This window comes from Poecilia reticulata, chromosome 16 (genome assembly GCF_904066995.2).
Source record: "Poecilia reticulata chromosome 16, P_reticulata-male-v2, whole genome shotgun sequence".
NCBI classification, from domain to species: domain Eukaryota; kingdom Metazoa; phylum Chordata; class Actinopteri; order Cyprinodontiformes; family Poeciliidae; genus Poecilia; species Poecilia reticulata.
Window position 1 is genome coordinate 1,807,206 of NC_088845.1, and position 25,298 is coordinate 1,832,503.

At 44.9% G+C, this 25,298-nt stretch overlaps 2 protein-coding genes across 9 annotated transcripts; one reads left to right on the plus strand and one right to left on the minus strand.

Moving 5' to 3' along the window:
- Positions 1–733: 733 nt before the first annotated feature.
- bag6 (BCL2 associated athanogene 6) lies at positions 734–24,648 on the plus strand. 8 transcript variants are annotated; one of them, XM_008431042.3, is made up of 25 exons: positions 734–839; positions 7,476–7,563; positions 7,639–7,756; positions 7,900–8,111; positions 10,063–10,137; positions 10,220–10,342; positions 10,945–11,150; positions 11,377–11,509; positions 12,349–12,549; positions 12,618–12,852; positions 13,066–13,119; positions 13,803–14,152; positions 16,230–16,302; positions 16,379–16,692; positions 16,768–16,999; positions 17,130–17,299; positions 17,386–17,439; positions 18,742–18,850; positions 18,957–19,081; positions 20,990–21,124; positions 21,242–21,289; positions 21,365–21,580; positions 21,877–21,984; positions 22,060–22,206; positions 23,509–24,648. In XM_008431042.3, exons 1-25 carry the CDS (start codon positions 796–798, stop codon positions 23,602–23,604), a joined length of 3,666 nt encoding a protein of 1,221 aa, XP_008429264.1. In that variant the 5' UTR covers positions 734–795; the 3' UTR covers positions 23,605–24,648. The 8 variants fall into 8 exon arrangements, with proteins under 8 accessions (XP_008429264.1, XP_008429265.1, XP_008429266.1 ...); XM_008431043.3 differs by having other exon boundaries at positions 16,382–16,692; XM_008431044.3 differs by having other exon boundaries at positions 10,066–10,137.
- glrx3 (glutaredoxin 3) lies at positions 3,128–4,608 on the minus strand. Its single transcript, XM_008431047.3, has one exon. The coding sequence runs from the start codon at positions 4,606–4,608 to the stop codon at positions 3,637–3,639; it is 972 nt and encodes a 323-aa protein (XP_008429269.1). The 3' UTR covers positions 3,128–3,636.
- Positions 24,649–25,298: the final 650 nt, after the last annotated feature.

Genomic DNA, 25,298 nt, shown 5'->3' on the forward strand with positions numbered 1-25,298 from the left:
ATGCAAACAAATGTGGTTTTTAGATGAACTCGTTCATAGTATAAAGTGAATCAAACTTTCATTTTTTCAAAGAGTTGAATATTTGAAAACCCACTTTTAAAAAACAAACTTCCTGAGTGAATCAGCTCCATGTGGGAGGATGTGGTAATGTCTAAATATCATCAAAAAGAAGCAGATAATTAGAGAACGTTTAGCTTCAACCTCAGCTTCCGTATCGGAGGCAGTTTAAAGGAAAACAGTCAGAACCAGAATGTCAACAGAATTATGAACTGTGCTGCAGCCTGCACTTCAGGGAGCAGGGCGTATTTTTAGAAAGAACAGTTCACAACTAACTAATTAAATAACTAACTAACTCACTCACTACATAAATAAACATTTTTAAAAGCTGTTTTTTGCGGGACAGGATTACAGTTATTGGTTTTCCCTAATTTCCCCCTTAATTTATTTAAAGCATTCTAAAACAAATTAAAATATTTAAAAAATAATAAACAAAAGATTTAAATACATTATTTTTAGAAACCAGAGCAATATACACATAATCTACATATAATGTATTTAATTCATAAATATAAAATAAAAAGTAAGTAAATGAAATAACTTTTGGAGCAGTCTTCATTTTCCACGTTCTTTTCTTATCATAGCCACAAAAAAATAAAATGAAATATATCTCATGAATCAGAATTACTAAGGGGTGTTTAATTTTGATTTATTTACTTTTAAATAAATATTTATTTTTAAATAAGTAGATCCTGAAACCATCTTGGACTAGATGTGTGATCGTAAATGAGCTTGTAAATGATGAGTGGCATCTGGAGGTTACTGGAGCTTCTGTCGAGCTGGTGAGTGAACGTCAGCAGAGACGGGCGCTGCACTGGGACACCTGGAGGTTTGCATGAACTCTGGCATGTCATCCCTTTAGCAAACCTTCTGGGTGCTTCACTGCTTTGGGTCAGTCAGGATTTCATCACCTTGTAATTGCACAATGCTCTCTGAAAAGATCACTTTAACATACTGTGTGGGTAAACAAACCAACATGTGGCTGCATGCTCCCTCAGCAGCAGAGCATGAAGCTGAAGGAGCAGCCATTTTCCCAGCCAGGGTGAGGATTGGATGTGTTATGTGGTTCTCGTGGCCTTTTGGTTTTCTGGTCAGTTTGGCTTATTTCCTCTTAGACGTAGACTAACCATTTATTCCTCTTCAGTTGAAAAAAAGAGTAAATTCTACATTTTTCTGCTTTTTGTTCTTCAGCTTGGAAGTATTTGTTGTTTTGCCTCTTAAAGTCTCACTGACCACAGCAGAAAACCTAAATACTTCTCATTTCTGGCTGTTTTAGTCATAGCCTTGGTTACATAGTCGTCATTTCCAGGAGCTGTGTTGTGTGAACTGATTTGCATGTGAACCAATAAAACCCCTCATGGAAACTCTTGACATACAAAAGGTCAGTCCATGCTCTGGAAATGTAAAAGATACCTTTTTGTTTTATTAATACCTGATTTGCATATCTTCATGCCAATTTAAAATAGACATCACACTGAAGTTTTACCATTGTGCTGAATTGTTTTTATGGTTAATCCAAAATAAATTCAGTGCTTATTGCTTAAATTATAACTGTCTAACCATTAGACTGCTGGTACCAAGTAAAAAATAATGATAAATGTGAATAATAAAATGTATATGCCTGCATCAGATCACTGGAAACTGTTAAACAAGGAGGGAAGCGCAGATCGTGCAGGAGTTACTGCAATAACTCCTGCTTCCACAAGGGGGCGATAAACATATTTTTACCTGGAGGGTCAGCCAGACCATTTCCTGACTCACCTCAGATCAGGAGGGTCAAAGTGTGGCGCGGGGGCCACTAACGGTTATAGTGATGCAAATGTGGCCCCTCAGATGCGGGTAGAGACAAAATAATTATCCACAAATTGAAATATTATTTCAAAAATGTTTGGCACAATACAAAGTATTTTAATGACCAAGTTTCCTGATTTTCCTGTAATTTAATGCTAAATAGAAACACATCCATCCAGTGGACTTTGATGCACTCAGATCAGCTTTAAGCACTTTATTAACACATAGCCAAACACAGAAAAAGGATTTTTAAATTAATGGGGATCTAATTCCTGTTTTTATTGCTGATAATAAACTACATATTTCTCAGTTACCTTTAATCAAGTCAAGGAGTTTTAGAAAACTGGATTTATTTCTTAATAACCAAAACGTGAAACCTTTTTTGAAGCTTTGATTCACACTTTTCTAATTAAAAAAAATCTATTTGTTTCATTGATGCTTAGTTTTTGTTGGACTGTCAAAAAAATCCTTATATATTTTTCTGATTTTAGTTTTTTTAAATGTGTTATTGTTTTTGGCCTGCAAGTTTTTTTTTAATTGAAGATTTTGGAAAAAAAAAAAAAGTTTAGACAACCTGGTTATTAGTTACCTGAATAAATAGAAGAAAGGCTATCATCTAAATATTAATATAGTATTAATATGCAGATGTATTTAGTGTGCATTAATTTTCTCCAAATAAATGTTGAACGGCCATTTTATTAGGTACACCCGTTCAATGGCTTCTATGGCCAAACAATCAGCAGCTGCATTGAAGAATGTAGACATGAAGACAAACTGCTGATGTTTATGTGGTTTTATATCATATTTATGATACTCAAATGGTTTGTTTCAGATATTTAACAGGTTTAATAAATGCTTCAGATTCTTCTCTTAATGTCCTGATCTCCAGTGTTCACTTCCTATTTATTTGTGTTAACCAAATAAATAGCAAATCAAAGAAATGGTGACAATCTAAACGTAATGTTAATGTCTATGGGACAAGCCAACGCAGCATCTTATCTTCTACATCTATGCTCATCAGGTCACCGGCCCGTAAAACTGCAAATATGTTCAGATTCTGTGGATTTTCAGTGTAATCTGTTCAGCACTTTGGTCAGGTGTGTTTTTAAAATGCATATAAATAAAGTGAGCTTGGCTCTGCTGCCGCTTGAATAGCATCATGTCCACCAGTTCAACAGGATTCATGATGCAGCTAAGCAGGTTTGTCCTATTCAAGAGGAAAACAGGGCGATTCAGTTAATAAATGTTCAGTAATCTTTAGACAACAGAAGCAAACACCTTTATGTTCATTTAAATCTTTTAATCATTGTTTTTAATCAAGGAAGAATGACAAAGACAGGAAATGGGATTTCCAGAAGTCTGAAAGAAATGGATGAAAAGCTGTTTATGAAACATTTTCCAAGGATGAAGATGTGAAAAACATTAAAGAGGAACAATCTGAAGAACCTCAAGAACCTTAAAGTTCAAACCAAAACAAGCTTTTATCAGAATCTTCCCAAGAATCAGATGAGGGGCCAAATTACAGGATTTTATGCCATCATCACACATATATTCCTACTTCTTAAACATTTTAAAGATGTATTTTCAAGAGTCTCCAGTGTTTGCATGAGTTTTCTTAAGAAACAAACACGTTCTTCCGTTTCTGCAAACAGAATCTACCAAACTGCTACGATCTGAAAGTTCTTGTTGATCTTTGCTCTGGAGGCCCCTGAGGAGCCACTGTTTGGGGCCCTTGCAGAAGCTTCTTGTTCCCCGTCTGAAGGATGGAGGACGGTGGAGGACATCCACCTATGACTCCCCCTTCAGAACCGGCACCAGCTCCCCACTTTCCTTCAGCTCCTTGACTATGTCCAGGCCTCCAATCAGCTCGCCCTTCACGTACAGCTGCGGGTATGTGGGCCAGTTAGAGTAGGTCTTCAGGCCCTGCCGGACCTCCTCATCCTGCAGAATATCAAAGGTGTCATAATCCACCCCGGCTCCGTTTAAGATCTCCAGGATCTGCCGGCTGAAGCCGCATCTGGCCGCCTCCTTGTTGCCCTTCATGAACAGCATGACCGGACTCTGGTTGATGGCGGACTTCAGGCGCTGCTCCAGGCTGACGGCCTTCGGGCAGGTGTTCTCCAGCTCCCCGGACTCGGCCAGCTCCTTCACGATGTCCAGTCCGCCCACCAGCTCCCCGTTGACGTACAGCTGCGGGTAGGTGGGCCAGTTGGAGAAGGTCTTCAATCCCTGTCGGACCTCTTCGTCGGAAAGGATGTCGAAGCTGCTGAACTGGATGTTGTGCTCCTTCAGGAGCCCCACGATCTGCCGGCTGAAACCGCAGCGGGGCTCCTGCGGGGAGCCCTTCATGAACAGCATGCAGGGCCCCGCATTGATTAGCTTCTTCAGACGCTCGTTCAGGTCGGGCACCTCCGCAGCTCCAGCCGGGCTCCCGCTCACCGCCAGCCGCTGGACCTTCTTGGTGAGCTCCGCAGCGTGAGCCCCGTCCAGCCGGTCCACCTGCTCCCCGGCCTTGAAAAACAGGAAAGTGGGCACCGAGGAAATCTCATACTTCTCCGACACCTCCGGGACCGCCTCTGCCTCCAGTTTCACGAACTTGGTGCCGGTGTGTTCCTTGGCCAGCTCCGCCATTACTTCGTTCATTTGGCCGCACTGGGGGGCCCACGCAGCGTGGAAGTGTACCACGGTGAGGCATTTTCCAGCCTTGGCGAGAGACTCCTCAAAGTGCTTCTGGCTCGTCGCCTCCACCAAGTTCGCCATCTTTTCTTCTCTCCGTAGAACACTTCCGATTGCCCCCTTACGTCACTTCCTCGTTAGCCTCTTAGCTTCAAGCAAACACCGGAGCTGCGACCCACCGGGAAGCGGTTCGTTCTCCGGTGAAAACAACCAGATAACACCGGATATAGTGAGAGGGTAGAGTGATTAATAGGTAAGAACGTAACATCCGTGGAAATGAACGGTTACTGTCTCTGTTCGTTGTGACGTTTAGCTACTTATCATTAGCTTAGCATAGCCGTGCTTCCAGTTAGCTATATAAACCCAGCTGGATAGTCTTTGTTACGTCTTAGCTCTTTAAAACCCACAATTAAATGCAGGACTGGAGTTATTTTTGATTATGGCATATTTTAGAGTAAAAGTTAACATGAAACATTTTACTGATTTAATTTAGTGTCAGCAGCAGGATGTCGGTGTTGTAACCAGCGCTAAACCTTTGGAAGAGACCCGCTGCCAAAGCAAATCATTTTCCTTAAACACACTCATAAGATTTAAAGCTTTCAATTATTATTTATGTTTGGTCAAACTTAATTAGATGGATATTGACTTGTATAGGTAATTGTGCACACAACAGCACACAGTTTAATTAGACAACACAGAATGATTAAGTAATTTGTTTCCATAACATGACCTGGAGCCTCCTTCAGTTCCATGTCCCACACTTTCTATTTTTTAGCTTACTGTAAATGAAACTGCAATCATAATATAGCATTCACATAATAGTGCTTATGTCAGCTGAATGAACGCCCACAGCTGGTTGTAGGGTTTAAGATGATAAAACTGGGAGTGATGGAGGCGTTGTTGTGATAGAAAATATGTAGAAGTTTTATGAAAATGTGGTTTATTCACATGGCTGCACAGCCTTGCAGCAAGAAGGTTCTGGGTTCGATTCCCGGCCTGGGGTCTTTCTGCATGGAGTTTGCATGTTCTCCCTGTGCATGGTGGGTTTTCTCCAGGTACTCCGGTTTCCTCCCACAGTCCAAAAACATGACTGTCAGGTTAATTGGCCTCTCCAAATCGCCCCTAGGTGTGAGTGTGTGTGTGCATGGTTGTTTGTCCTGTGTGTCTCTGTGTTGCCCTGCGACAGACTGGCGACTTGTCCAGGGTGACCCCGCCTCTCGCCCGAAACGTTGGCTGGAGATGGGCACCAGCAACCCTCCCGACCCCACTGAGGGAAAAAGGGTGCAAGAAAATGGATGGATGGATGGATGGATGGTTTATTCACATCAAGTCATGACTCTTACATTCAACAATGATGTCCTGCTCTGTTAAAGGGATATGTAACAATAAAACATGTTTATGTTTATTTACAAGAGAAATTATTCAAACACGCTGTGTAATTTTGTCGTCATGTGAAATGCAAGTCAGCTTTTGTTTTTGTCTGCTTTGTTTAACTCTGACAACAAAACTGGTTTTACTTACAGCAACTTTTCATAAAAAGAAATGTTATGGAAAACATTCAACTTAAATTTTTTGCTTGTGCATCTATTAAATATGCTGTAGTTTAACTCATAGGTGCCAAACTCCAGTCCTGAGGGCCACGGTCCTGCAACTTTTAGATGAGCCTCTGCTGCAGCACCTGAACAGAATAATTAGGTCGTTAGCAAGGTTCTGGAGAACCATCTACACCAGGAGGAGGTAATGAAGCCGTTTGATTCCAGGGTTTCGTACCTGTAGCACATCTAAAAACTGCAGGACAGTGGAGGACTGGAGTTATTTTAAAGAACAGCTTTGCTCCTGAATTTCCACGCAGAGGGATTTGAATATCATGAAAACGATAATGACTGAGTGTCTCACAGTTGTGTGTCAGCAACTGAAGGAGGATTATTCTCTGCGCTTCTGTTGTTGGTTAATAAAAACAATCGTAGATTTGAAGTGTGATGCTTTGCAGCTTTCTAATGGAGACATACTTTGGTTGGTTTCTAACCTCGCAGCCCAAACATTTGACTGTGTTCACATTAAGCTCTACACTTGTATTTTAGGCTCCCTGTGCATGTGCTATTTTGTCAGGTTAACAGAAATTATTGGTTGTTAATCTCACAAAATGTTTTTAATTTCAGATGTACTGATCATAGGTTGACTCTGGAGCGTTGAGTTGATCAGGGACTGGATGACTCATGTTAAAGTCTGCTAGTCATGATGTTTTATAATTTATTCAGATTTAAAATGAAACATTTATTGGGGACTTTATTGGGTTCTATTGAAGCTGCAGCATATTGGAATAAACTGACATTCAGATTTTTTCTAATCATGTGATATATATGGGGAAATGAAAAAATGAAGGAATTTTCAACAGATGATGTGAGCAGCAGGTTAAGTGATGCCGTCCCCCTGCAGGCTGGTTGACCGTTAATCTGCACTGAACATTACTATTACAGGATAGTTTTGTCTGCATGTGAGAGTTATTTTTATTGTCTGGGCTGCATGGTGTTTGAAAATGTTTATTTATAAATTCTGTGCTGGCTATCAGTGGCTATATGAATATCTCTTTATTCTCTCTTTCTCATCACTCTGGGGCCTTCAGCATTTTTGGACAACATGTGTGAGAGAAACTCGCTTCATCTGGCTAAATATAATATTTGCATGTAAAATGCAAGTTCATGACACTTGTGATTATATTACCATGTAGTTTTTTCATTCCATTGTGTCCTTTGCATTTAAATGAAGATATATTGGTGATATAGTTCTATGTTGAATCGCTTTTTGCCTTGAACTGGTTCTTCATGGCCTCCATCCAACATGGTGTCTAGTAAAAAAAAAACGGAGTTTTATCAACTGTACTTTAAGAAATATCAGCATTATTATTGACTTTGATGTTTCAGGAGTGTCTTTTCCAACCATGTTTTCTGCAGGAACATCATGGAGGAACAAACTTCAGACATAGAAGTGACGGTGAAAACACTAGACTCCCAGAGCAGAACCTACACTGTCGGCTCTCAGGTAGAAGCTCAGTTTCTGCTCCACATTTCTGTTTCCTGTCAGCCTTCGCTCATTTGTTTGTCCCACTGCGTGTAGCTGACAGTGAGAGAGTTTAAGGAGCACATCGCCCCTTCGGTGGGCATTCCTGTGGACAAACAAAGGCTCATCTACCAGGGCAGAGTGCTGCAGGATGAACGGACGCTCGCAGACTACAGTGAGTCAAGTTTTTTTTGTGTGTTCTGCTGTATTTTTAGAGAAACTGTAATAATTAATTCAAGTAACAGGATATTTAGTTGTTTGTAATGGTTTTCTTCCTCTCTGTATGGAAGCTGAGGTATTTTTTGGGTTTTTTCCCAGATGTGGGTGGAAAGGTGATCCACCTGGTGGAACGGGCCCCCCCTCCACCCTCCCAGGGCGGTCCGGGGTCTGCAGGAACCTCAGCAGACAGCGGCCCGTCCTCATCCTCCCAGGGGACGTCCCAAGTGCCGCACGACCGCAATGCTAACAGCTACGTTATGCTAGGAACCTTCAACCTCCCCGTCAACATCATGGACCCCCAGCAGATCCAGGTTAGTCTGCGCCGGCGTCTGGTTGGTGGAACAAGATGGATTCCTCCTGTTCATGTTTATACAGATTCTCTCACTTCATAATTGACTGTTTTTAAGTCACTGTGTCCACATTTGCTTCAAAATGTTAACGTTTTGAAGACAGTCCGGATGTCTCCAGAGTGTTGGATTCTACTTATTGTCCCACATCCTGACAAAAAATCAGAAAGAAAACAGTCATGGGTCCTTAAATCAGTTATGCAATGGGGGAATCTTTTAACACACATTCTGCTTTAAATGAGTTGATAAAATGAAGTTCAGTACAGATGAGTGCGTGGATCACACCTTTTAGTTCTGCCTACCTGTGTGCAGACCGACGGCTGCCACACAGATTCCCATGCTGCAGAATGTGCTGATCTCAGCGTGAAGTGGGCGTTAATGTCAAATTGTTTGTGGGAAAGCTGCAGATAGAAACTGATAATGAAAATTTACATCAACATCTAAACAAGTGGGTAGTGGGGTTTTCCATTGGGAGGCCACAACCAGAGAAAAAACAGCCACAATCACCGGCTCGTCTTCATCCGGTGGTTCCAAGTTGCTTTAGGCAGATTTTCCAGAGAAGGGAAATGGAAAAGACCAGATTATGAGGCAGATTAAGATCTGGTGGGAAGCTGCAGCTCTCAGGTAGAAAACACTGGAACCACCAGAGACGGAAAAGGGTTTTATAGTCAGGAGTTCATCATTTCCAGACAAACGAGAAGGAACGTGACTCACTTCAGTTTTCAGTTTCAACAGGTTCAAGCAACATTTCTGTTCTTGCAGATTAAATAACAGGCATGAGAAAGTGAGGAAAAGTCTTCTGTGGGTCAAAGAGCGTTTCCACTGGGAGTTTCCTTCCTGAAGACGTTTAAACTGAACAAAACTGCTGATAAATGAGACATTTTGATATATAAGAGCTTGAAATGATAACACTCTAGCAACAGATGTTTGTCTATAAAAATGTTAATGCTACAAACTAACACGGATCGCCCAACTCAGGGAAACCTAGCGAGTCCTTCACCCCCAAGCGGGACGTTTTGTGCCTCTGGTAAGGCACAGAGCCTCCAGTGGATGGCAGCTTTCGCTACGTCAGGATTTATTCTGCAAATGCTTCCATGATTTAGCCTGTAGCCACCAACTCTTTTTATTGTAGAAATGTTTCAGATTTTGCTGTTTCCATCAGCAATACTTCAAAATGAGCATAGAGAACATTGACATAAACATGGCTGTTCATTAATTATAGTCATGTTATTTTACTGCTGACCGACGGCTAAAAGGAAAACCTCAGTGGATATAATGATAATGCTGCACTTCATTAAATATGAGAAGGGAAAACTTCACTTTTCCAGTTTATTTGTGAATTCTCTGAAACATATTTAACAGACGTCATAATCAGATAATGTTTGTAGATTTCATTTTATATTGAAGTATTTTATTGGTAGATAGATTGATGGCTTTAAGTTTCTGTTTGAATCAACCAGCCGCAGCTTGTTCTGGTAAAATAAAACATAAACAGTAAAACTTGCATCAGATTTGGGTTCCCTTCATTTTCTATCTAGATGAATTGAATGTTTGAGAAAAACAATAAAACTGCTGAGCTGTTCTTCTGATTTATTTCTTCATTTGGATTTTTTATCAAAGCTTTTTGTCCATCTTCTCTGCTTCCTCCTTCCAAACAATCACACATAGTGAAGTTATATGTGGCTCAGTTCATACATTCATTCATCTGAACATCAGCTGCCCTGAGAAATCGTATATTTTGCAAAAAACAAAATGTTTAATATCGCTTAGTTAGGGAAAAGGTAGAATGTTGCATCATATTTAAACTCAGGGATGTTTAATTTCAGGAAAACCTTTAATATTTAAAGTCTGATTAGATGAGCAGCTGCAGGTTTGCTGTCCAGCGCTCCCAACGCTCTGCGTTTTCCCCTTTAAGCAGATGACGGTGCAGCAGATGGTGTCGGGAATGGGGGAGAACGCCCGGAACGCCAGGGTCACCACCAGCACCGGGGTAAGCGCCACGACCCGCTCAGTTTCCTGTAACCTGTCGGTGTGCAGCGTCCCTCTGACTGAAGCTGCTGCTGCTGTTGCAGAGCAACGGCTCGGTGAACGTTCACATCGACATGGACCAGCCGGTCCAGAGCGAGCCCAGGCTGAGGCTGGTGCTGGCCGAGAACCTGCTGCGAGACATCCAGGACGTCATCAACAGGATGGAGGTGAGAGGTCATCCAGAGGTCACGCAGCAACTGACTGCTTGCAAAAAATATTTTGTTTTTGCAGCTACCAGTTTAAAGATATTAATGTTTACAGAGGTCATTAAAGGTCAACCAGCCAATCCACTTTTACAAAATCAAAGTTAATGTGACTCCCTACTTTTGTGCAGCTAAAATATTTGTAGCAGTTGATTGACACCAAATGCTCCTGAACTCGTGGAAGTGTGGTGGTGGTTGACCTTTGGTTGACCTTTGGTGACTTACAGGAACATTTTTAATCTCTTTAAACTGACAGCCGCACAAACGAGAACTTTTGCTCCACAAACATTTAGAGGTACAGAAAAAAAATAAATTCTGCTCAAAAATCAATTTTAAAAGGCACTTAAATGGTATGTCTGTTGTTTACACAGTCACATAATTTAAACAGCATTTTTAGACCGTTTGAACAGAAAAATTGTTTCTGAATCGAATCGTGACCCTAAAAGTCAGCAGCAAATGGAAGACAGTGAAGGATTTTCATCTCTACAGACATTTGGTACTGAAGTCATTTAACTTGTGGAAGTCGTGGGAAGAGCAACTTCACTCATGTCTGGTTTCTGTTTCAGGGTCGGACCACTGACTCATCCTCCCAAACCGAAACGTCTTCTGCTGCAGCAGCTGCTGCTGCTGCTCCCCCGCCTCCCTCCTCCTCCTCCACCACCTCCACTCCGTCTCCCTCCGCCCAGCCCATGGACACCTCTCCACCCCCGACTACGCCCCCGCCGTCCTCCTCCGCCCAGTCTGAGGGGCCGACCCCACAGCCGGGTCCGAGGTGGGGACGAGTTGTTCACCTCCAACATGGAGATTAGGTCCAGATAATCTGGAAATTCTGACAAACGGATCAGAACGGAGGGATCTCCTCTGGTTTGCTTCAGTTTCTCAGGAACAAGTGCAGTAAAACATTCAGTCCTGCTTCCAGAAGTAGAAGCAAAGCCTGATCATTGTCATGGATCCTGGATGTTGAAATGCTTGCTGTGGTTTCTTTGTCCCTGCTGCAGCCACCCCAGCCCGGCGGAGCTGGCGGAGATGCTGTCTGAGCTGCGGCGGGTGGAGGAGCGGCTGCAGCCGTTCATGCAGCGAGCGCACAGCATCCTGGAGACGGCCACCGCCGCAGAATACAACAACAATACAGTACGGGGCAAAAGATTCCTCTGCATAAATGCAAAGTTACAACCGGCACAGCATGAAGAAATCAATATTAATGTATTAACTTTAGAGCAGGGGTGTCCAAAGTGTGGCCCAGGGGCCATTTGTGGCCCTTGACATGATTTTGTTTGGTCCCAGGCCACAAGTCAGGAATGTTTTTTCATTTAATAAGCTTCCAAGGTAAACTTTATTTATGTTTTGGGTCTTTAATGATAATCAATTATCATAAAAACGTAGCTTATTGTTGAAGAAGTAAAACCTTTTGCGTTGTTGACGGGCAGCTCCTCTGTTTTCTGTTTCAGTGAAACTTTTCTGTATATTCAGGATGAACATCAAAACGCTGCAGGGCTGATTAATAATTAGATGTAAAAGGTGCTTATTAGGAGATTTAATTTTTTTACAATAGAGAAGTTCTGGCTGGATTCAACAGATTAATCTTGTTAATATGAATGTTAATAATTCTATAGTTTTAAATTAATTACTGCTCTGAGTGTGTTCTTTCAGTAACTGGCATTTTTTAGTCTGGATCCTCCAGTTAACCATTAATTGATTACTACATTAGTTTCAATAATCGATTCATCATGATGAATCTATTCAGCCATCGCTTAAACCAGGACATCATGTGAAAGATATTCAGAAAGTATAAAGTTTAATTTCAGCTAAAACATATTTTGTAAGCTAGATGCGTCAGTATTTTATGTATGAGGTGATTTATGATGCGTTTCATGTTTTAGTGGAACAGAAATCTTCCACTGATGACCTCTGAAGTGTCGGGCAGCAGAGGTTAAAATGGCTGGAGCCTGTTTGTTGTGTTTTTCCTGCAGGAGAGAGAGGACGACCAGAGGACTCTGGTGCAGATCTGCGAGTGTCTGCGTTTGCTGGGCAACGCCCTGGTTGCCCTGAGCGACCTGCGGCTGAACCTCATGAGCCCGGTTCCCCGCCACCTCCACGTGGTCCGCCCCTTCTCCCACTACAGCAGCCCCGTCAGCCTCCCCGGAGCCGTGCACCATCACATCCCAGTGCAAGTAGGCGGCGCCGCGCCCGTCCCCGCCGGCAGCCCTGAGCCGCGCTGACCTCTGACCTCTCTCCACAGATGAACCTGGGAGCCACAGTGACTGTTGCAGCCAACAGCACTGAGGGACAAGCTCCGCCCACCCAGCCCAGCGGCCAGCCGGAGCAGGCAGGTCAGGGACAGACCTCCCCCTCACAGACTACCACGGCCAATCAGCAGGCTGGACAGGGACAGGGACAGGGACAGGGTGGCTCCCGGGTCATCAGGATCAGCCACCAGGCAGTCCCGGTGGTCATGATGCAGATGAACGCGGACGGTGTGTTGTCCCCTCCCCGCCACTGATTGAAGCTCTGCGATGTGTGTGTGTGTGTGTGTGTGTGTGTGTGTGTGTGTGTGTGTGTGTGTGTGTGTCGCTGCTCGGCAGCAGATGAGGCCGTCTGCCTCCGTCCTCTGCTGCTGTCGCTGTTTGCTCAGCAGAAACGAGTCACAGAGAAACGGCAGAGATTTTATGTTCATGTTTCTCTTGCAGGCGCTGCAGCAAACGCTGCTGCAGCAGCTGGACAGCAGATGCCTGGACAAGCAGGTAATGTTGACCTGATTTTTATATTATTGTGTTTTAAATAATTACTTATGAAGTTAGTTATTTTAATATGTTTTTATTTATTTTTTAAAAATATATCTTTTTGTCTTTTGGTTAAAATCAATAAGTAATTTTTTAAATGTCATTTTACTTTTTTAATGCATCAAATTTTCATCAATTTTGTATAGTTTTGTTTTTCAAATTTAAAAAATCAGGTTTTTTCATTTTATTTTTAAAACATTTATTAAATTTCTCCACACATTTTCTGTCTAACAATGTTGTATGCTGTGTTTAGTTTTTGTCAATTATTTGTAACTATTTTGTTTGTATTAATTTCTGTTTTTTTAAGCAAAATTATTTTTTTAAACATTCATTGTGTATCTTTATTTTTGTTACACAGTTTCTTATATTTTTATATTCTGCTTATAAGTTTGTTAGTTGCTGAATTATTAGTCTTTTTGCATATAATTGTTTTAATCAGAATAGATTAGAACTGTTCTCCGTTTCCCTCGCTGGGGAAACACAACCTGAAATGCAGTGTAGTTACCAGAAACAGAGCCAGGTGGCGCTGCTGGGTGGGAACTTTTACTCAACATTAAAAAGCAGCAGAGTGTTTACAGAAATCAGGTGTTTAATTACAGCAGAAGTAACTCTGTAACGCTGTCATTCCGGCCTCCACCCTGCAGGGGGCCTCCCGCCAGACTTCATGCGGAACCTCATGCAGCAGATCAGCCAGTACGCAGCTGCTGTGGCGACCAGCGCTGCGACCGCTGCAGCCACCGGCCAGCCCGTCCCTCCGCAGCACACGCCCCCCAGCTCCACCCCCACCTCCTCAGCCACCACCACTGGGCCCAACACGCCCACCACCACCCCCACTGCCCCCCCTCCGCCCTCCCAGGCCGGACCCCAACAGCCCCAGGCCAGGGTGGTGTTCTCTCGGCCCCCCTTCGCCGCCGGCATGCCCCCGCCGGCCTTCGGGACCCGGGGAACCACCATCAACGTGAGGGCGGCCATGCCGGGCCAGCAGCCGGGACAGGTGGGAGCTTCCTGCTGAAACACACTGAAGGCTTGTATTTCAATGAGGTGTTTGGAAAATGCCTGATTTCTTCTGAAAACGTTACTTACAGATAAAACCAGATATTTTCATGCACTTTATTTGTAATTTTCCTGACATGTTGTGTCTAAGCATTTAAATTGAGCTGGGATTTTATTTACACAGATTGTTTGAATGAATGTTTATGATTCCTGATTACTCTGATTTATTAATAGTCCTATATTTTATGTTAAACAACATTATTGAAAGTGGGGAATTTATCTGTTAGTGATTTTCCAGTCAGTCGTTTAAGGTGTGCAAAAGAAATTTCATTAGATATTTCAGCATTAAGTTGAGTTATATTTCAGTTTGCCTCATCCCTGCAGGAGACTTTCAAAAATATGAATAACTGTAATAAATTATATAATAATAGTGAATTGAACCTGCTTTTGGCTGATTTGAATTGTTTTAAATCTCTAAATTGTGGTGCAGGAGAAGTTTGAAAACTTGCTGTGAAAATGCTTGGGAACAGTTTGAGTTTTCCTGTGGGAACAGTTTTGAGTTTTCCTGTGGGAACAGTTTTGAGTTTTCCTGTGGGGACAGTTTGAGTTTTCCTGTGGGGACAGTTTGAGTTTTCCTGTGGGGACAGTTTGAGTTTTCCTGTGGGAACAGTTTGAGTTTTCCTGTGGGGACAGTTTGAGTTTTCCTGTGGGAACAGTTTGAGTTTTCCTGTGGGAACAGTTTGAGTTTTCCTGTGGGAACAGTTTTGAGTTTTCCTGTGGGGGACAGTTTGAGTTTTCCTGTGGGAACAGTTTGAGTTTTCCTGTGGGAACAGTTTGAGTTTTCCTGTGGGAACAGTTTGAGTTTTCTGTGGGGACAGTTTGAGTTTTCCTGTGGGAACAGTTTTGAGTTTTCCTGTGGGAACAGTTTGAGTTTTCCTGTGGGGACAGTTTGAGTTTTCCTGTGGGGACAGTTTGAGTTTTCCTGTGGGAACAGTTTGAGTTTTCCTGTGGGGACAGTTTGAGTTTTCCTGTGGGGACAGTTTGAGTTTTCCTGTGGGAACAGTTTTGAGTTTTCCTGTGGGAACAGTTTTGAGTTTTCCTGTGGGGACAGTTTGAGTTTTCCTGTGGGGACAGTTTGAGTTTTCCTGTGGGGACAGTTTGAGTTTTCCTGTGGGAACAGTTTGAGTTTTCCTGTGGGGACAGTTTGAGTTTTCCTGTGGGAACAGTTTGAGTTTTCCTGTGGGAACAGTTTGAGTTTTCCTGTGGGAACAGTTTTGAGTTTTCCTGTGGGGGACAGTTTGAGTTTTCCTGTGGGAACAGTTTGAGTTTTCCTGTGGGAACAGTTTGAGTTTTCCTGTGGGAACAGTTTTGAGTTTTTCTGTGGGGACAGTTTGAGTTTTCCTGTGGGAACAGTTTTGAGTTTTCCTGTGGGAACAGTTTGAGTTTTCCTGTGGGGACAGTTTGAGTTTTCCTGTGGGGACAGTTTGAGTTTTCCTGTGGGAACAGTTTGAGTTTTCCTGTGGGGACAGTTTGAGTTTTCCTGTGGGGACAGTTTGAGTTTTCCTGTGGGGACAGTTTGAGTTTTCCTGTGGGGACAGTTTGAGTTTTCCTGTGGGGACAGTTTGAGTTTTCCTGTGGGGACAGTTTGAGTTTTCCTGTGGGGACAGTTTGAGTTTTCCTGTGGGACAGTTTGAGTTTTCCTGTGGGAACAGTTTTGAGTTTTCCTGTGGGAACAGTTTTGAGTTTTCCTGTGGGAACAGTTTGAGTTTTCCTGTGGGGACAGTTTGAGTTTTCCTGTGGGAACAGTTTGAGTTTTCCTGTGGGAACAGTTTTGAGTTTTCCTGTGGGAACAGTTTTGAGTTTTCCTGTGGGAACAGTTTTGAGTTTTCCTGTGGGAACAGTTTGAGTTTTCCTGTGGGAACAGTTTTGAGTTTTCCTGTGGGAACAGTTTGAGTTTTCCTGTGGGGACAGTTTGAGTTTTCCTGTGGGGACAGTTTGAGTTTTCCTGTGGGAACAGTTTGAGTTTTCCTGTGGGAACAGTTTGAGTTTTCCTGTTATCAAACTTCTCCTGCCTCCAGGCTTTCAACCCTGCTGCCCTCAACCAGATGATCAGCGGCCTGGTTGGGCAGCTTCTGATGCCGGGCCAGATGGGTACGTGTTTCACCTTTAAACTTAAATCTCTGTAAATAATCATAAACTAATGATGATTAACTGTCTGTATTTCCAGCAGGCCAAACCGTCTCTTCCTCCTCTTCCTCCACACCCACTTCCACCTCCTCCTCTTCCTCCTCTCAGACTTCCTCCTCAACTTCCTTTTCCTTTTCCACGTCGGGTCCGAGCCCGCCGCCCACGGCGCCGGCCCAGAGTGAGAGCAGCGGCGGCGAGCCCCAGGACTTGGCCCCGGACCTCCGCCAGCTCCTTGGCTCTCTCCTGGGCGTCGCCGGCGGGCCCGGCGCCGCTACGGCCGGCGCCCCGTCTATAACCGTCACCACCTCCAGCGTCCCGGCGTTCATCCAGGGCATGACGGAGTTCATGCAGCAGGTGGGCGGCTTTCTGCTGCACGGACCCGCTGGAGACGTTCCAGAACCGGTTCTGACCCTCCTCTTCTTCTTCCAGGCCTCCCAGCCCATCTTCTCCCCCCCTCCCCCTCCCACCGCGGGCGCCAACCCGGCGGCGGCCGCAGCAGAGTCCGTAAACCCGGAGCTGTTCACGGGGATCATGCGCGGCGTCCTGAGCACCATGATGGGCTCGCTGGGCCAGGCCCAGAACGACACCGAGAGCATCGCTCAGTTCATGCAGCGGCTGTCGCAGGCCACCAACCTCTTCAACGGCCAGGAGGACCCCACAGGTCGGCTCCCGGTTGCTGCTAGCGCCCTGCGTGTTCAGGGCTGAGCAGATTAACTCGGTTTAATCGTTTTGGCTTCGGCGGTGGAGCGATAAGAGGCTCTTAAAGTCATTTCCTGTGTTTTTGGTCCCAGGGTTCTTTGGAGAGCTGCTGATTTTGGTGTGCCAGACGTTCACCATGTCTGACCTGGTGCTGCTGCTGCACGGCCAGCACCAGCCGCTGAGCCGCATCCAGCCCCAGCTGGCCCAGTTCTTCACCCAGAACTACCTCAGCGGCAGAGAGCCCACGGACCAGAACATCGCTGTCCGTACCACTCACAGAATCCTCTCTGATTGGTCCAATCTAACACCTGGAGGCTGATGCTTCTTCTTCTGCTGTTCTCTCTGCAGGCAGCTGCAGAGAGCCTGGTCAACGATCTGGAGGAGTACATCACCGAGAGCTTCGTGAGTTTCAGTCTGCCGTTCTGAACGCAGTTTGGCCGTTTGTGATGTTTTCATTTCAGGGTTTCTGGCTGAGCGGGGCGGGGCGTGACACGGGACGGGACGCGGGATGGGATGTGACACGGGGCGGGACACAGGACGGGACGTGACACAGGGCGGGATGGGATGTGACACGGGACGGGTTGGAACGTGACACGGGACGGGTTGGGACGTGACACGGGACGGGTTGGGACGTGACACGGGACGGGATGTGACACGGGACGGGTTGGGACGTGACACGGGACGTGACACGGGACGGGTTGGGACGTGACACGGGACGGGATGTGACACGGGACGGGATGTGACACAGGACGGGTTGGGACGTGACACGGGACGGGTTGGGACGTGACACGGGATGGGTTGGGACGTGACACGGGGCGGGATGTGACACGGGACGGGTTGGGACGTGACACGGGGCGGGACACAGGACGGGACGGGACACGGGACGGATTGGGATGTGACACGGGGCGGGACACAGGACGGGACGGGGCGGGACACGGGACGGGTTGGGACGTGACACGGGGCGGGACGGGGCATGAAACGACTCCAGTGACACAGCTGTAGAACAACATGGTTTTAATTATCACCATTTAAAACTGAATGTTTTTAAAAAAAACATTTATTCACTATATTCATGCTGTACAACTGAAATTACAACTCTATGTTGTAACTTGGTCATTTCTATCTGTTTTGGCTGCCATGATATTTAAATTCATTGAAACTCTGATTGGTAGATGTGTGAAAATATAAGACATATCAATAGGCCTGTCGGAATAAGCAATAAATCAATTAATCTTATGATTAATTAAAACAAGCACAATAATTTTCTTTTGCATAATTTATCTTTTTCTCTCTTTCTGCCAAAATGGATGACTAAAGTCTCCACATGGTGCTTTTGTCTAACTAACACTTTTTGTATTGAGACTTTATTTTATTTATTGTTTCTGTTGTTTTGTTTATTTATTTTGGATATTTAAAATGTCTTCTAGTTCTTTACGTTGTTTTATGACGGCGTATTAGGACCATGCTAAGAAAAATTACAAGAATAACATCATTATATTGTCTTTATTCTCGCATTATTTCAAATGTATCCTCATAATATTATGACTTCTTAGCTTGGCCCTGACGCCCCGTCGTATTTTTTAATAGAAAGCTTGATTCTGAAGCTGTGGCAGCTTCTATTTGTGGTGGTTCTACACCATCAGTTACATGGAAACCTGAGTTTATCGTCTGAAAGCAGCTGCAGTAAACCCTCCTCTCCTGCAGAGGGAGTCTTCCGTCTCGGTGCTGGACGGCGTGGACGCCACTCAGACCAACATGTCTTTCTTCAGGCAGCAGCTGACGCAGATCTCCACTCACATCCTGCGCTGCACAGGTAATCCTGACCTCACACTGCCCCCTGCTGGCTCGGCTGCAGTTTGGCAGAATCAGCTGTTATTTAACGTTGAATCTTTATGAATGTTGGGATAATTGTGGTCCAGATGAGACGTTTGGGCCCAGGCTGCTGCAGATGTGCAACCAGGCGCTGTTTGAGTGTCTGGCCCTCAACCTGCACTGCCTGAGAGGAGACCAGAGGGCGCTGACGGACGTCATCAACCACAGGATAGTGAGTAACATCCATGTTTGTGTATGGCATAAATATGAGGAGGAGTCAGAAAGCTGCATGTTTTGTGAATGAAGAGCTGGATAGTGTGGTGTGGTTCGGTTTTAGTCCCTTCCTTTCACTGCAGTTGAGCTTTTAGGGGCTCAGAGTTCAAACAGGAGCTCGAAATCCTTCAATATGCTTGAATTTCAGTCGGGTGTCTTCAAGGTGTGGAAAGTTCTGGATTTCTGTATAAAGTCACTAAAGGTGCTTGATATTGAAACTGAACCGTTTTGGAATAAAGTCCAATCTAACAAATGATTTAAAGCCTAAATTTGGAAAACATTATTTACAGTTGAACCAGATATTTTCATACACCTAACAAAAAGACACGGTTTCTTTTTTTTCTTAGTGTCTGAAGTTAAACCAGACTAAACTTCTCGTGTTCAGAGAATTTGCTCCATTTGCTAAAAGCCAGAAAAAGTAACAAGAAATTTTTTTTAGAGGACTGGACTTTGACTAGGCCATTCCAACATACTGAAAACTGTTCCATTGTCAGATTGAAGTATTTGTAGCTTCTCTTCCAGCTGCCCTGACCCCCAGCATGATGCTGCTGCTGCATGGCCAGCCGTCCTGCTCTGAGGCTAAATTACTGTTAGCTGATGAGCTAACATGTGGCAGCACTCGCTTTTATTTAGGGTGTCAGAGTGAGGCAGGTTGCACTTTATAGATCATTTTTAAATGACTTTGCTTGCACTTCACACCGTCTCTTGCTCACTGACTGCATTCTGGAATAGCGCCCCTCATGGTGGCAGCATGTCGTTACATTTTCTGCATTTTTGTTCGTTTTCTGGTTGAATTGTTGCTTTTTGGAAACATTTTCATCTAATTGTGCGTCCTGGATTGTTGCTCCTTTTGTTTTTATGATGCGTAACTGTAGCAACAAGGTGTCGCTTTTACAACAGGGAGCAGCTGGTTAGCATCTCGAATGACACCTGAACTCTTTCCCCAAATCCCAGAGGAGATGAACATGAGACTTCATGGATGCAGAGAGGAGGAGGAAGTTCAAACCAGCTTTGACTCCGTTTGTCTGCCGTCTTTCTAACCAAACAGCCAGGAGGATGTAAAGAGGAGCAGCAAAAGCAAAGGAGGTGGATGAGCAGAGCTAGCCAACAACTGATGGAGTCGTGAGGACATGTTGCTGTGGAATGTCTCCTCTGCTGCCTGGACATTAAGCCATTAGCTCGTCTTGATGGACATGAGAAAGTTACACAGCCACAGTCTTCAGTCAGAGGGCTCTTCAGTTTTGTTGCTAGACTGACTGCTACAGGAGGTCCTTCACTTCCTCACCTCCACAAATGGCCTTCTGCAGATACGAGGAGGACTTGAGTTATGATGGCATTTAATTTGCCTTTCAAGTATTTTTAATTGAATTAAAAAACATCAATGAGACACAAAGAAGTTTGTTGCAACAAGAAAACGTGAAAAAGTTCAACGGGTGCGAATACTTTTGTAGGACTTTCTGAAAAAATATTCAACATTGTAATGTTGGCGACATTACAGCCTGAAAAAATCCATTCAGTTCAGTTTGTTTCCATAGCAACAATTCAACAAATGCGCCTCGAGGCACTTTACAAAATAAAACCATTTAAATTCAGTCACATGTCCACTTCTGATTTATTAAACGGTTCAGATCAATTATTTATTCAAAGTAGTTTAAAAGGTTTGTGCATCTGCATGTTGTTGCGATGACCTTTAACCTGATGCCCTGCCCATTTAAAGGGCCAGTCTGTTTGTTTTTCACCACCACACCCTGAACCGGTTCCAGCAGGCTCAGGTGTAAGCTGACCTCTGACCTGCTGCGGTGAGCCTGAGAGGAACCAGCAGCTTTAAACAGGAAGCTCTTCTTCTTCTTCTTCTGCTGTTTTGCAGCGCCGCATGTCGAGCGACATCAACCCCAGCCTGGTGAACTGGATGACCGGCATGATGACGATGCGGCTGCAGGTGATCCTGGAGCACATCCCCGTCTCCCAGGAGCAGATCCAGAGCTACATCGTCTACACGCAGGTATCCTGACCTTTGACCCCTCACATGACGCTCCGGCTGGCCCTTTTATCTGCCCTGCTGGGTCTCATGTTACCTCAGGCGCTGATGAATATTAGATGTGATGGGTTTTTTCCACAGAGGGACCGGAGCTCGGCGGGCGGCGAGCAGGAGGCTCAGAGCGCCACGGTGAGTCCAGCGTGTTCCTGCGTCCGCACGCCGCCGTCCCCACCTCGTCTCTCACGTCTCTGTCCTCCTCCCAAGATCGGAGACACACTCTCACCCGCAGCTGCCACCACCGCCGAGGAAGCCATGTCCGTGTCCCACGACACCCCCGCTGCGTCGTCAAGGGAGACCAGAGCGTTGCCCGGAGACCTGGGAGCGTCAGGTGGAGCCGCGCCGTTGGGGGGCGACGTGGCGGCGGCGGGAGCCGAGGGCGGCGGCGAGGACGCGGAGACCTGGGCGGCAGCCGTCCCTCCGGTAAGATCGCTCCTCTTCATCGCTCTTCCTCTGCTTCGCTGCTGCTGCTGCTGTACGTCCATCTGAGTCACAGAACCTGTTTCCATCAGTTCTGCTCAAACCACCGGATCAGCATGATGGCACCTGATTAACAAAACCACTAAATAACATCAAGTTTATGAACTCGTTTAGTCACTTCATCCAAAATGCTCAGTGAGGAAAAGTCCAAATGATTCACTGGGATGTTTCATCTGTAGCCTGAAGAATAGAACTTGTTAACTCAGGAACTCACTGAAGGCGGTCAAACCTTCTTGCAGGAGTGGGTTCCCATCATCCGCTGCGACATGATGACTCAGAGGAAGATGAAGGCTCAGCCGCCGTTGTCCGACGCCTACCTCCACGGGATGCCGGCCAAACGCAGGAAGGTACTGGGATCAGCTGGAGCCGCCGGCCGCAGTGTGTCCCGCTCTTCTTAAAGCACGGTGTGTGTTTGTGTGCAGACGGGCCAGGGCGGCGGCAGCCTGCTCTCCCTGTCCGATGCGGTGGGCCAGGCGGCCAGGAGCGCCGGCGTCCGGCCCATCAGCTCCCCGGAGCAGCTGCAGGCGGACCTGGAGGAGCAGGAGGTGAAGGAGGCGTACTCAGAGCAGGTCAGGACAGGAAGCTTCACTGTTCGCTTCGGCTCAGCAGAGTCTGTAGGGAATCCTGGGAAGTTTGAATCGGTTCAAAATGCTCAAAAATCTGTCAGCTTTATTTTTTATAAAATCATACTTTCAATAATTCTTTGATAATGTTTTAAAAAGTCCTGCTGTGTGTGTGTGTGTGTGTGTGTGTGTGTGTGTGTGTGTGTGTGTGTGTGTGTTCAGAGCGATCTGGTCTAAAATCAGGGACATTCAGCATGTGGGTCGGTTTTGGCCCGACGTTGCAGCGTGTGTTGTTGTTCCCTGTCGACCAATGAGAGCGCAGCCTGCTGAATGCGACAGCCAATCAGAAAGCGCGGTGGTGTAAACACAGGGGAATCCCAGAGAGCAGCTGACATGGCAGATCAGAGATGGAGGACTGTCTAGTCCATATGAATGTTTGTTCATGTGAGGCGGATCAGAACCGAGACAAACTGGAGTTGGGCTGAAATGAACAGTAACTCCTCAGCTAGCGCTGATTAGAACGATCAGATTCATTCAGCCACAACCCGACACCGAATGCAAACAGCAAAAACTGCAAATCTTAGAGTTCACCAGTGATAACAAAAGTTAATAAAACCCAGAACTGCTCACCTCCGTCTGAGCAGCACACAGAACCGCCGCTGCTCCACCCATCACCTTCTCTTTCATCGCTGAGGACTCAGACTGTCGCCGTTACCTCTAAATCGTCGGCCATGTTTGTTTACTCTAAATTCATGTGTGGTTTGGTGGATTTTAGGGGATTTCCTGTCTGCAGTCTGAATGTTGGTGAGTGGATTCGGGTTGTGTTGATCCTTCTGGACACCACACACACACACACACACACACACACACACACACACACTACGACCAAACCTGTGAGCGCTATCGTTTTTACCATGGTGTGTGTGTGTGTGTGTGTGTGTGTGTGTGTGTGTGTGTGTGTGTGTGTGTGTTCGGGTTCAAAAGAGACCAACAATTTTAAAATCCTGCCTTGTGAGCCAGGAAAACTAACTGGTAACTTAACTTGCAGAGTTTTATGCACAAACCTGTTTTTGTTTAAATCTGAACTGATGGAACTTCATCCAATTGTTTTAAATGAATCTTTTTGTTTACGTCGTCTTTTCCTCATCACAGAATTTAAACAGAATCTTTTCACCATTTTCAGCAGAAAAATGTTTTCTGAATTAAAAGTAGTTTCTGAATCGGCCTTAAAACTCTGATTCAAGTGAAATGGTTTCTGAAACGTTGCCTCTGTGCTGCTGAGCGTCGTGATGTCGTCTCTCCCCGCAGGTGAAAGCAGACGTGAAGAAGCGGGTCAGAGAAGACCCGGACTTCAACTCGCAGCAGTTCCCCAACGCACACAGAGCTTTCTCCCCTGACTCCTAACCGCCTCCCTGCAGCATTAAAGCCCTTCGTTTGCATTTCCTTTTGGTTTCTGTGGATCGGCCAGCAGCTGTCGCTTTAAAACCTGAGAGCTGCTGGACTCCAGGAGGAGCCGGGTTCTGATGGGTCCGCTTTCCGGCCAACAGAGAGGCAGGCGGCTCCTTTAACATCCGCTTTCAACAAGCAAGATTCAGGAATCATGATCAACTGGTTTCTGTCACTTTGCACATCCGTGTGCAGAGGTTGCAGCGGTTTTTTCTTCTCTGTTGGTCCGAAAGCACGAGAGGCAAATTCCAGTATTTATTTCAGGAAATCTGTTGGGAAGTTTCAGGATAAAACGGATCGGCTCCAGCTGCTGTAGATCCAGAGTTCTTTACGCTGTTGGTCGGTTTAAAGCCGTAAAACTACTGATTATAACGAACTCAGTGGGAAGCAGGAAGAACAGCAGATCAGAAAGCTGTAAAGTTACACTTTAGTGCCCTCTTGTGGCGAAACAGTATATTGCATAATTTGACAGCTGATTATTTGATGATAAATGTTGAATAAATGATTTTCTGATTTCCTGAAAATGAATAGAAACAATGAATTCATGCCAGTTCCTGGTGGTTTTTATGTATTTTTTTTTATTTCAACGACGAGATGAAAAAATGTTCAGTTTCTCCAAAGGAATAAAACGATGAATCAACTCAGTTCAGTCCAGGATGGAGTTTGTGCAGAACGTCGACTAAAGAATGTAACTAACGGAGTTATTTTTCCAATCCTCCACTAATCAACTAGAAACATTCTGAGAATCCTCCAACATAACTACCAACTTCTTCTATTTATTGCTTTGTGCTCCACCTGTAGCAGAGAAATCGGCCTCCATTAAACACACTGACAACCTTCCTGTTCCTCTGTTTGGAGCTGCTGTTGCTTTTAGGGACCCGAATCATCAGCGTATATCTGATTATTTTTTTTCTTAACATCTTCAAACACGATGACTTTAATGTGATGCTGTTTGGTACATGAATGTACAGGAAACCGAATAAAAACCTTCATTTAAATACACGACTGCTTCCTGTTTTATATTGAGAACTCGGATTATAACCGATGAGCAGAAAAACCAACTTTTCTGTCAAAAAAGAAAGAAAAGCTTAAATTATAATTCATAAACAGCCGTAGACCTGAATTAAAATGTCAAATTTTAAAAGTGAAGGTTTGAAGAAAACTTGATAAATGAGCAGCAGCATGATGGCAAAAAGCATATTTATACCCATGCATACATATTAATGTTTATTGGTCTAAGATCAGGCTGCACAGTGGTAGAGCTGTTGCCTTGCAGCAAGAAGGTTCTGAGTTCGATTCCCGGCCCCGGTCTTTCTGCATGGAGTCTCCATGTTCTCCCTGTGCATGGTGGGTTTTCTCCAGGTACTCCGGTTTCCTCCCACAGTCCAGAAACATGACTGTCAGGTTAATTGGTCTGTCTAAATTGCCCCTGAGTGTGTGTGTGCATGGTTGTGTGTTCTGTCCAGGTGACCTGTCCAGGGTGACCCCGCCTCTCGCCCGGTACGCCAGCTGGAGAGGCACCAGCAACCCTCCCGACCCCACTGAGGGGCAAGGGTGCAAGAAAATGGATGGATGGTCTAAGATCAGTCCTGTCGTGTCTTAATATTCTACAGTTCTGAGATGTGAGAACATATTTCCTCTTTTCAAAGGAG

Excerpts from the sequence above, each read along its gene's own strand:
- bag6 (XM_081597185.1), top strand. The coding sequence starts at position 796 with ATGATGAGTGGCATCTGGAGGTTACTGGAGCTTCTGTCGAGCTG. Across the intron at positions 840-7,475 it reads CTGGAGCTTCTGTCGAGCTG|GAACATCATGGAGGAACAAA; the intron begins GTGAGTGAACGT and ends TGTTTTCTGCAG. Across the intron at positions 12,853-13,065 it reads GATGCAGATGAACGCGGACG|GCGCTGCAGCAAACGCTGCT; the intron begins GTGTGTTGTCCC and ends TTTCTCTTGCAG.
- glrx3 (XM_008431047.3), bottom strand. The coding sequence starts at position 4,608 with ATGGCGAACTTGGTGGAGGCGACGAGCCAGAAGCACTTTGAGGAGTCT.